Source organism: Xyrauchen texanus, chromosome 2 (genome assembly GCF_025860055.1).
Source record: "Xyrauchen texanus isolate HMW12.3.18 chromosome 2, RBS_HiC_50CHRs, whole genome shotgun sequence".
Lineage (NCBI taxonomy): Eukaryota > Metazoa > Chordata > Actinopteri > Cypriniformes > Catostomidae > Xyrauchen > Xyrauchen texanus.
The window spans coordinates 13557601-13570579 of NC_068277.1; the positions used below are offsets into that span (position 1 = coordinate 13557601).

Sequence of the window (12979 nt, forward strand, 5' to 3'; positions counted from 1 at the left end):
GACATGAGACAACAAGTGACATAATTTGCCCTTCTTCACCAAATATCTAAAATCCAGAATATCTTAAAGTTCCCTTGGCCACTGTGAGGCAGTTCTATCTGAACAAATACCGACAGACAGGCTGCTGCAAGGCGTAAACAAATCAAACAGAATATAAATAAAGGCATAAAATGCAATGTTCTGCGTGCTTCCTCTTAATGACTATTTGGGACATTGCTCTTGATGGGAGAACTGCTAAAATAATTGGAATTACTTTCGGCAGGGAGATCTGAGGGGACGTCTGCTGTAAGAGAGGCTGCCATGGGGTAAGTGAACAGATTTTAATTTAGGATTACTGCCATGCTTGAACTAATAATGTTTATGCATAAAGTCTGAATCAGGGATTGCAAACTTGTGGTTGCCTGATATTATGAACTGAAAAAAATACATATATATTTATGTACTGTGTACTTATTTAAGCTTTAAGCCATACAGTCTCTGCTTTGTACCACATTTGTTGTATTCACCACATAAAGGGCAACAGTGATCATTGTGCTTAAAATAATGGTGGATATATACTTATTAGAAAAACTATACTTAATACTTCCATTTTCTTACTAATGCTAAACCTAACCCAGGGCAAAGCTTTGAGTTTGTATGTACATTTCATTATGGCCTAGATAAAATTATCACCACTGCCAATGTCAATCTCCTACATGACTTATCTCAATCAAGTTATTAACCCCACAGCGATGTCAGTTCATAGTGGTGACTCTTAAATTTAAGACACTTCCAGTTTATCTGAAACAAGTTTAATGCTAATTTGTTGTTCATTTAAAGGAATAGTTCAACCATGCAAAATGTACAATTCTCTTATTTAGTCACCCTTACGTGGTCTCAAACTTGTATGACTTTCTTTTGTGGAGAAAAAAATGTTTCTCTGTTTCTCAATACAATGTAGGTCAATGGGGTCCAAAATTTTCAAGCTACAAAAAGGGCATGAAAGCAGCACAAAAATATTACACATGACTCAAGTGGTTTAATCCAAGTCTTCTGAAATGATACGAGATAAACACACCAAAATGAAACTCCTTTTTTAATATAAATCTTGACATCTGTGCTATACACACTATTAATCTTGACATTGCATTGTATGGACAAAAAGAATATATCCTTCAAAAACAATATTTGTTTATGTTCCACATAAGAAAGGTGAGTAAATGATGAGATAATCATAATCTTTGCATGGCTGAACTATGCCTTCAATTAATTATGAATTTATTTTTCTTTATTTATCACAATGGGCAAAAATGATACTTTCACTCTCAGATAAAAAAAAAGATATTATTTAAATGTTTCATAATGTTGATATTTACCAAGAGGAGGAGACAAGTACTGCATTGTAAAATAAATCCCACAAGACTTTATACAGCCACCCTGTCACCTACATCTGAATATTATTTATGTTTGTCAATGAATAATTCAACAGTGTACACATGCATCCTACTGTACAATGCAACATTTCTTGTCTAATAGGACCAAAGAGCAAGAAAAAGCAGCTGGAGAATGTGCGTGGCAGGCAAGGCAGAGAATGACGGCCTGCCACTGAGACATCAGGGAGATGGCAGGCAAACACGGGAGGCAGCACACTGTGGAGTGAATCGTGTCACATCAAAGTTCTGATTTTACCTCTACTTAAAAAGTTTTACAGTGGCAGAGTGAAAGGCAGTCTGTGGCAGCAGGGGAATTGACTGTGACATGTACAGACTGAAGTAATGGTACAGAGTACACAAGTGGGCAGACGCTTGACAACTCCTGCAGTGCATGCACTCCTACAATACTATAAAACAGAATGTACAGTCTCCACAAAAAGATGCTTAAAACCACATTTGTAACTGAAAATTAATTTGAAATATGAAGGGTCTAAAAAGGAGTTGTTAATGTAGCATATGTAGCAGTCTGTAGGATCTGATGGAAAATGTTTTTTTTTGGTAAAATATCTACAAAATACTTTGTCTAAAGTTAATCTCACAATGGTTACAATGTTCACATTTAAAAATATCCTGTTATTCAAAGTTTTATGACATTTTGACGGCATGTAAAACAAGCAATTTGTTGATTTATTACAGAGGAATTTAAATTAGTTTTCCGTAATCCACACGTTTTCTCTCACATCAGAATGGACTATAGCTCCATTTCATTATCTAAGCTGGGTTACATGGCAAGGTTCGATAAAATTTCTAATCCTTTAGTTGTTTATAAGCCTCTTGTGTACATTTTTCTACTTCATAGTACTATTGCTCCACCTTTATCTTTATTATTTGCCAAAGAATTTTATGCATTTTGCTCTTTTTTCGCTAGGTTCTTTCTTTTCGATGTAAGAACCTTTTTAAACAGTAGTTTGAAATCGAATTAACTGTGGTGGTGGGGCGTGAATGAGAGCTGGTTTGTGAATATGGAGCGAGATCGGGAGATGAGAGGGGTAAGGATTATCACCTGTGGGAAATGATCTCTCTCGCTGGCATCCACGGAGAAGAAGCAGTGGTTCCAGGTGCTCCTTCATGCCAAACTGAGAATCGGCAGGTGTTATGGAGTTTGGTGCCCCAGGGGGAAACGTCAGCTGCAACCTGGGCCACAGCTTCAGCCATCCTCCACATCACCCTCGTCAAGATGGGCCCATAAAACGACCCGGAGGCTTTTATCGAGCTGTTGACGGGGAATCCCAACTCGTGGCCCAACAGCTTCCAGTGACAGACCTCCTGGAGAAAATAGCACCGCAAGCATTTTCAGTCTCTGACTCTCGGCAAGCTTGCCACCTGTTTGCATTTGATCCACAGCTCAGTGACCGTAGCACTGTAGCTGAACTGGTGGTGCTGGAGCAGTTTATCACCCGGCTACCGAAAGGGATGGCGGAATGGGCCAGTGCCACCGCCCGGCGACGCTGGATTGAGCCGTCCAGCTGGCTGAGGACCACTTGGTGGCGTTCCAGGAGGCCGGTGAGCACTCTTCTCTCTCTTTCCCCTCCCCCTCCTCTCATCCTCGTCCTGTTCCTACTCCCCGGAAACGGGAAGCTGTCCCCCCTAAACCGGCACCCTGAGCCCGGAGATCTTTCAAAGCGCCGGTTCCCCCTATCTATTTCTGCTCTCTTCCCCAGGTGGGAGAATCAGCTGCCACGGGTGCAGGCACTTCCAGGACTGTTGCCCCACAATGGAGGTGGAGATATGGGTCCAGATCCCCGAGACACCGAAGGCCACCCCCGATTGAGCAGGAGCGTACCGGATACCTGTGAGTATTAAGGGGGGTACATACCAAACCTTGGTGGATTCAGGTTGTAATCAAACCTCCATTCACCAGAGTTTGGTTCAGTCCGAGACTTTGGTTATGAGACAGCGGGTGAAGGTAAGGTGTGTGCATAGGGAAATTCAAAGTAACACTGTAGTGATGGTCATTATTCCATTCAATTATTGAAATTATCCACACACACAACATAATCGGATGCATAGATCATTAGACAATCCACACAAAGCAGAATGAGCACATAACCTGCTATCTGGATAAAAACATATTAGCTATCCTGGATTAGATGACTGCATCAGAAATTATGTTGTGCGTTGTCATGTAACGCTTAACAAAACGTCTTCGGATTCAGATTGCTGCAACCAGATGTGGAAGTCATCCAAATATGGGCAGTGAGGATTGTTCACTATAATTACATATGGCCACCAAGAGATGGCACCATGCACATGACACAGACTAAACGATGGCTCAAATGAAACTGAATGAGATCTCGTAACTCATACATGCATGCGTTGGAGAGAGAGCATACCTTTAGTCATTGTTGTATTTGCATGTGTAATAAGTTCTTATGTTCTTAATATTATGTTTTATTTGCTTGGAGAGGTTTTTTGACACTCAGATAAATAATTTTTGTTATTCTATAACCTTTGATTGCTTTGTCGTATCAACACAAAACGTTACTCAATTACAGGTGACCTGATTGGGAACAAAGCAAAAGCTATTTTTTTCAGAGCTGCCTTAAATACACCCTGAGATATATGTACCTATATGTATTCTAGATATATGTAGAATAAGGGGAAAAAGAGAAAATTTTTGGGCTAACGTTTTTTAAGCAGTTTCTTAGATTGAGGGTCTCAATTTTTCATAATTTATATAATTAAAAAAAAATTGAAAAGTTTTTTTTTAAATGATACCTTTTTTTGTAGAGTTACATGCCTTTAATTTTGGGCATGCCACTGAAACAGAAAATCCTTAAAAACACCTTCAGGGCATAGAGGCTCTTTTGAAAGTATGCAAGTTTCCCTTTGCTACTTGGGTTACCTTGACTAACAAGCTAATTTCATATTAGATCACAAGAAAAAACAAAAAAAAAAAAAAAATATCTGCACTCTGAAAAACTCAGTTGAAAATATTGTTTTTTAATAGCAACAAGGAAATAAATAAATTTTGTTGCTATTGAAAATTTATTTATTTATTTCTGATCACACCAATTTATATCAAAATGTACCAAATTAAAGACCTTATATCTGCATGAACCTAAACATGTGTGTATTACACTCAAGTACATTATAAAAATATGGCGAAAATGGGCAAAACGAATGCAATGTAATGTGAGGGGTTCTTGATTATTACAGTTCAACAATAATAGTTTGCAATAGTTGAAAACCGACAGGATATACCAATAACTGATTTGTAATTCAGTTGCTTTTTAATTTATGTATATTTGCCAATAATAAACACATTTTTTCAGGAAAGCAGAGTAATCTCTCCTGAGATAAAGGAACTTGTTTGTTGTTCAGGCTACACTTTGACTGCAGCCACGGTCAGTCTCTCCTGATTGACACCCCAGTTCCAAGTCTTGCAGAAGAGAGGAATTACTCTGCTCAATAGACGACTCCTTTATGGGGGTAATATTTAATAAGGTACTTTCTAACATATCTTCAATGCAAGCTTTTGGCACTTCCCCAGCAGCATGAGAGTTGACATTTACAGTGAGGAAAATAAGTATTTGAACACCCTGCTATTTTGCAAGTTCTCCCACTTAGAAATCATGGAGGGGTCTGAAATTGTCATCGTAGGTGCATGTCCACTGTGAGAGACATAATCTAAAAAAAAAATCCAGAAATCACAATGTATGATTTTTTAACTATTTATTTGTATGATACAGCTGCAAATAAGTATTTGAACACCTGAGAAAATCAATGTTAATATTTGGTACAGTAGCCTTTGTTTGCAATTAAACGTTTCCTGTAGTTTTTCACCAGGTTTGCACACACTGCAGGAGGGATTTTGGCCCACTACTCCACACAGATCTTCTCTAGATCAGTCAGGTTTCTGGGCTGTCGCTGAGAAACACGGAGTTTGAGCTCCCTCCAAAGATTCTCTATTGGGTTTAGGTCTGGAGACTGGCTAGGCCACGTCAGAACCTTGATATGCTTCTTACAGAGCCACTCCTTGGTTATCCTGGCTGTGTGCTTCGGGTCATTGTCATGTTGGAAGCCCCAGCCTCGACCCATCTTCAATGCTCTAACTGAGGGAAGGAGGTTGTTCCCCAAAATCTCGCAATACATGGCCGCAGTCATCCTCTCCTTAATACAGTGCAGTCAGCCCTGTCCCATGTGCAGAAAAACACCCCCAAAGCATGATGCTACCACCCCCATGCTTCACAGTAGGGATGGTGTTCTTGGGATGGTACTCATCATTCTTCTTCCTCCAAACACGGTTAGTGGAATTATGACCAAAAGGTCTCATCTGACCACATGACTTTCTCCCATGACTCCTCTGGATCATCCAAATGGTCATTGGCAAACTTAAGACGGGCCTTGACATGTGCTGGTTTAAGCAGGGGAACCTTCCGTGCCATGCATGATTTCAAACCATGACGTCTTAGTGTATTACCAACAGTAACCTTGGAAACGGTGGTCCCAGCTCTTTTCAGGTCATTGACCAGCTCCTCCCGTGTAGTTCTGGGCTGATTTTTCACCTTTCTTAGGATCATTGAGACCCCACGAGGTGAGATCTTGCACGGAGCCCCAGTCCGAGGGAGATTGACAGTCATGTTTAGCTTCTTCCATTTTCTAATGATTGCTCCAACAGTGGACCTTTTTTCACCAAGCTGCTTGGCAATTTCCCCGTAGCCCTTTCCAGCCTTGTGGAGGTGTACAATTTTGTCTCTAGTGTCTTTGGACAGCTCTTTGGTCTTGGCCATGTTAGTAGTTGGATTCTTACTGATTGTATGGGGTGGACAGGTGTCTTTATGCAGCTAACGACCTCAAACAGGTGCATCTAATTTAGGATAATAAATGGAGTGGAGGTGGACATTTTAAAGGCAGACTAACAGGTCTTTGAGGGTCAGAATTCTAGCTGATAGACAGGTGTTCAAATACTTATTTGCAGCTGTATCATACAAATAAATAGTTAAAGAATCATACATTGTGATTTCTGGATTTTTTTTTTTAGATTATGTCTCTCACAGTGGACATGCACCTACGATGACAATTTCAGACCCCTCCATGATTTCTAAGTGGGAGAACTTGCAAAATAGCAGGGTGTTCAAATACTTATTTTCCTCACTGTATATTCACCGTTTGGTAAAGAGTAATGGAAGCATTTTGTGTTACTTTGAGTCGTTGAGACAGAGTTGTTGCCAGTGCCAAAGCTGAATCTACTCCCCCCTCCACTACCAGGCAGTGTACCCCATCATCTTACTCTAAATGCTCTAAAATTGAGGTTTCCTCCATGACAGGCTTGGGACCCGTTTCTGTGCAGGGACCCTCTTTCACTTCAGTCCTGACCTGCCCATTAGTCGGACTCAAAAATTCTGTCCCACACAAGAAGATCTCTTCCCTGTTGTCAGGGGTGACAGGTGTTCCCACCTCCTCTCCACCTCCATCTGGACAGGTGTGGGAGCCACGCCACATGTTCGGGAAGCTGTCACTGCCAGCTGTGTCCTGCTCCCATGGCGATGGCCCTCCTCTTCCTGTCCTGTCATCTAAGCCAATCAGGGTGACAAAGAAGATTAATGGTCATTGTGTTAGTGCTATTCTAATGGCATGGAGCCTTGCAAGTCTAATGTGTAATTTCCTGCAGTAATGGAGCTCAGTTTCTTACTATGCTACTGGAATGTTGAGTGTTGGGTCAAAGGCAAAAAAATTAAGGCCACAGTGTGTCAATCTGGAAATCTTTTTGTACAGTGTGGAGCTTTTGGTCCAGCAAAGAGCTTATTGCAATCTCTTTCGTAAAATTGCAAAAAGGACAAAAAAATTCTACAAAGATCTACAGATGGTGGCACCAGCACCTGACTTTTAAAGTAAAAAAGTAATAATAACTAATGAAATAGTGGCATTATTATATATTTTATATTATTTTGCACTGAAATGCACATTAGACAGTACAGCACTGATTTTGACATAATTTATATAGGGCTAAATTGAAATATTCTGCATGCGATCTTACTGATTAAGTATAGTCATCTCTTTGAATTTCTGAAGGCAAACAAGGCCAGGTACTTTTACCTACAATCAAAGAGCAGATTCTAGAACAGATTTTACACTGAAGAAAAACTGATTGCTTGGTCCATAATAATTATGAAAAGTTGCCATAGTTCCAACATTGGTGTCCATAGTTTGAAGTAGTTTTTAACTTTTATTTGTAACTAGATCACACGTAGTCACCGGTAAAACCAAGCATGGCTCCTTACAATGATAGTAAGTAACTTAAACAAAACTATGGCATTTTGACTGGTGTTACGCTGTGTCATGGATATTGGATATTGGATATTCACCATGTGAAATGTCAATAGATAATCAGTGGCGCAGCACCGCTCCTGAATGCATATAGGGGAAACACTGAAGTGAATGGAGACTAGAACATTGAAGGTTCAAAAAGCATGTAAAGGCAGCATTAAAGTAATCTATATGACTCTAGTGATTAAATTTATATCTGTAGAAGTGACATGATGGGCAGCCACGGCACGTGCATTTTAAGTCTAGGCCTTACGTGCGATTCATGACACACCGTATGCCTCATACATCATACATAGCGGGGCAGTCATCTAATAATACCAATTGACGTGTTAAAAGAACGTCCATGAACGAAAGCCAGAACCAAGGAGGTCTAATACCAAGAAAAAGGTCTCTAATAATTTTGCGATTAAAATTTTACTTGCAATACATTTTATTTAGTCAGGGTACACGGTTACTTTTCAAAACTTGATCCGACACTGAATGCTCAAGCAGCCTAATTTACACTTCGAAAACTCCTGATGATTAAATAAAAATCAGCTCTTATTTCCTGTTTAATTAATCAATTGCATGATCATGCAGAACATCTCAGGTTTTTAAATCCATATGGATATCTTTTTCAATAATAAATAAATAAATCTGATTGGCTCATGAATCTGACAATCTGACATTTGATGCCTATTCACTTACACTGTTGAGTGATTCTGCAAAAATTTTGAAGGCCTGACGGTGTGGAGTTCAGACACATGCGCTGCTTCGGCTAAGGAGCATGGCTCCGGGCATGCGATTTGTGAAAAAGTTGTCACAATTTGCTTGTAAGCACCGAGGAATAAATTCTAATTGGATAAACATTGTGATTATTGCTATTTATTTTTCGATGAGTTAGGAAAGGAAAGCGATTGAAAATACAAAAAGGATGAAATTTGTTTTATATATTAGGCATATTAAACCAGCAGAGAAGTCTTTGCTGGCTCTGAGAAATCGCCACAGGGTGTGGGTGAGAAACAGATCAATATACAAGTCCTTTTTACTATAAATTTTCCTCCCTGCCTGTAGGTGGCAATATGCACAAAAAAATGTGAATCTCCAAAAATTAAGAAGAAATATTTGAAAGTGTAAGTAGAGATTTATAGTAAAAAAGGACTTAAATATTGATCTGTATCAAATCCACACATATCATTTAACTTCTGAAGATATGGATTTAACCACTGAAGTCATATGGGTTACTTTTATACTTTTGTTTTGGACCTTCAAAGTTCTGGCCACCATTCACTTGCACTGTATGGACCAACAAAGCTGAGATATAAAAATCTTAATTTGTGTTCAGCAGAAGAAAGAAAGTCATACACATCTGGAATGGCATGAGTGTGAGTAAATTATGAGAATTTATATTTTTATAAAGGCGAAGATCAGACTTAAATGTAAAAAGCCTCAAATTAAATACTCATAATCCTTACATTTCAACAAAAAGCACACATGGAAGCAAAGCATGTATTTGCGACATTAAACTTGATTGACACAGAAGCAAAACTAAATAAATAAATACACAAACAAAGCCATCCAGCTAGGAGCAAGAGCGTAACGGGTTGAGGCAGCTTAGTTCTGCCTCCCCTCTGCATCATTGGTGCCTATTCTGTTGGATTACTGACCCATATTTGGTTGCATTCAGCTTAAAGGTTAAACACTGCATGCGGCTTATTCGTGGAACAACAGAAAAGCGAATTACAGCTTTACACAGCAGCATCCATATTTATGGGTCTGTCCCGAGCACAAAACACACCCCAAAAGTTGGTGAATGTCAACGAATGAGAATTTGCTAGCATTTACTAAATGCCATGACATTTAAAAGGGATTGGATGGTCAGCCGGCCTGACCAATGAGAGTGTGCGTGAAGGATAGGCGTGATAGAAAGGGAACAGGAAAGGTATTAGCTAATTAATAGCACTTCAGCCATTTAACGCTACGATTAGCAAACGGCACATTTGGTTACACACAATTACACCCGCTCACCTGCAGGAGGCCGTGGGTTAGTTATTTCAGGTGCTTTTGGCTGATGTGGAAGGCCAAAAGAGGAGGGAGTTGTGATAGGAAACTGGCTCTCGCTCAGAGTGATGGCATCTTTACCCCCTGGTGAACATCATGGAGAAGAAGATGGTGTTATCCTCAAATGCAAAAAGACTTAACATAACTTGTGTGAAAGTAATGTTGTCCATAAAATGTTATCTGTACACAATGACAACGGGACACGGGCCAGAAAATTTGATTACAACACCAACCAAAAGTACACAGTAAAAATAATGCAGTATATTACTTTATTAAATAATAATTTTTAATATTCTAATGTAAAATTCCACAAAAATTTATTTTATAATATAAATATAAATATAAAGTCAAATGTAGAGTTTAATTACATTTAATTTACAAAGCAGATAATTAAGAGAACATCCTGCTAACACAATCCTGCTACAGAATTACTTTTTACTTTTTAAAGGCCCGGGTATACTTCGGTTCCCTTACGATTCAGTTCGCTTGACATTGCATCACTAAGCTGACGCTATGGGGAGTGTCCTTCTACATGACCTAGTTGAAACCCTTCTACAATTATCGGCAATTCTAAGATTGGCTACGGTGTTTAAGCCCCACCCTTTTAGCCGCTAAGCTATCCGGTATAAAAGCGGTTGCACAAACACCATTCCTCAGAAATGTCTTCCTTCAAGACAGCGATTCATCTCTTGTCTTATGTAGAATGTAGAATCCCTCTACATTTGTGGCCATTGAAATACACAAGCCAGCAGATGGAATCTTTGCAAGCTTAAAAGACTCAATGCTCCCCTGCAGTGTTCCGGCGAACATTCTACACCTCGCCGTTGACACTTCATTGGTGGACGTGTCCTTGCTTCAGTGACACACCAACCCCACACAGCGCTACATAGAAGAGGCGTTTACCTGTTCGTGTCTTTTTAAAGATGTCATTCCGTAAATCTTTAAAAAGACACAAACACGTAAGGGGCTCTTTTATATACTGTGTATATATATATATATATATATATATATAGCAATATCAATAAAGGATTCTCAGGCCGAAGCGCTGTGTGGGGTTGGTGTGTCACTGAAGCAAGGACACGTCCACCAATGAAGTGTCAATGGCGAGGTGTAGAATGTTCGACGGACACACACACACACACACACACACACACACACACACAGTATTTAAAAGAGCCGCTTATGTGCTCATGTCTTTTTAAAGATGTTGTTCCGTAAGTGTTCCTTATGAGATCAATATGAACGCTGCAATCGTTGTCTGGGCCACGCCCACGCAGAGACAGCTCTCATGGAGACAGACTGCCCATGAGTCATGATGCCCATGGGTATGAGTCTCAGAAGGCGCTTTGTTCACTCGCCCTTGTTCTGAGGGACGATTCAGCCTCCTGTGCACTCCCACCTGCCCCTTCTGTGACTCCCGAGGGATCATATGAGGAGGCACGGTGGGGCCACGAGGTCGAGCAGGATGAATTTGAGGTGGACCTCATGCCAGCACATGCCCTGCAAGCCCTCTCAATCTCAATGTACTGTGTCTATGCTGATACAGTATGTGCATGACAAGCTTCGGCCCACTCCAGGAGCGCACAACCTCATCATGTTCAGAGGTTCTGATGCTGGGGATGACGTTATATCTCTCTGGCTGCATCTGGAGAGTGGTCAATGGAGGACGTCATCTCTACTTCCCCCAGTGAGGGCGAGGAATGTGTATGCACCACTGATAAGGAGATGCTTTGCATAATTTCAAGGGTGGTCTCGAGTGGTCTCCTCCAGAATAACCTGAAAAATCTTGCCTTGATGAGTGGTTCCTGCTATCCAAACATCGTCAAGCGAGCGCGTTCCGCAGATCTGCCCCGTTCTTACCAGAAGTTCATAATGAATTGACAAAATACTGGTGTGCCATATTCAGCTCGCTAGCACAGCAATTCCACTCCCCTCACTAAAGTGGACCATGTGGAAGACAAAGTTTATGCCCAACTATCCCATGTGGAGGAGGGGGTAGCGGCATATCTCTGCCTGGTGAGTAGCAGGGCATGGAAATCACACCCTGTTTATCCTTCCAAGCCATGTCCACACTGGCTGGAAAAGCGTACTGAGCATCGGGCCAAGCTTGTTCAGCACTTGTTCACATAATGGCGGTGCTCCAAGTTTTCCAAGCCAAGCTCCTCAAGCAAATGGACAAGCAAGGCTACGATCCAGAGAATTCAAAGAGCTCCATACTGCTACAGACTTAGTGAGCCACTAAAGTCTGAGCCAGGCCGTTGGCAAGTCAATGGGCAACCTGGTTGACTTGGATCGTCACATCTGGCTGACCCTCACTGAAATGCGTGACGCAGAAAAAGCGGTTCTCTTTGGTGCTCCAGTGTCTCCAGCCGGCCTAATCTGCAGCTCTGTGGATAGGTTTGCTGAGTGTTACGTCTCAACTCAAAAACACTCACAGGCTATGAGACATTTATGCTGAAACAGAGCAGTACTTCATCACAACAAGCACACTCCCGCTCTGTCTCGGGCCAGCACCCAGAAAAAACCCCACGCCCGCTGCCTCAGCGCTGCCAAAAGTCACCGCAGGGCCACGGGGAAAGCTGCGCAAGCCATGGCCCAAATGAAGGCAGCCACCTCAGCGTGAGCCCCATGCCGAATGGAAACTCACCCCCACGGGCACAGCCCTATGAAGCGTAATGCAGAGCTCGCCGTTCTTTCCGGACCTGCCCCAAAGAAGGCTCGATTGGAGACACACAATGCTGTTCCCCTCTTCCCCACTGCTGTTTGTTGGGAAAGGAATATTGTTGTTCAAAATGTTGCTTCTGCGAGTACAGCACTCATTGCACATGAACAAGATGCTCAAACTTTTTCAATAAAGAGCCTTTTTCCACTTCAAAGCCCACACATTATGCACAACCACTTCCCTATGGTGAGTGGCACATTATTTCATACAATGAACACACCGAATTGCCCTCTGTCCCGTTACGCGGACGATATTTTCTTATCCCAAAGAAAAACGGCGGGCTTCAGCCATTTTTAGATCTGATACATTTGACTTGCAAAGTGCCCGTTCATAATTAATACTTAGACACGGATCTTATCACATGTCTGGCCACGCAATTGGTTTGCGTCAATAGATCTGAAAGGCGTGTGCATTCATGTAAAAATTGTACCACATCACAGGATGTTTTTGAGATATGCATTCGAGGGAACTGTGT

At 41.1% G+C, this 12979-nt stretch overlaps 1 protein-coding gene across 1 annotated transcript in view; it reads right to left on the bottom strand.

The window, feature by feature from the left end:
• Window positions 1–6555: 6555 nt before the first annotated feature.
• Window positions 6556–12979, bottom strand: part of ccdc149a (coiled-coil domain containing 149a) — a 30010-nt gene continuing 23586 nt past the window's right edge. Inside the window, exons 11-12 of the mRNA XM_052147841.1 lie at window positions 9750–9866; window positions 6556–6988 (exon numbers count right to left, since the gene is read on the bottom strand). Coding sequence (XP_052003801.1) covers window positions 6702–6988; window positions 9750–9866 — 404 coding nt within the window. The 3' untranslated portion in view covers window positions 6556–6701. The remainder of the gene's footprint in view (window positions 6989–9749; window positions 9867–12979) is intronic.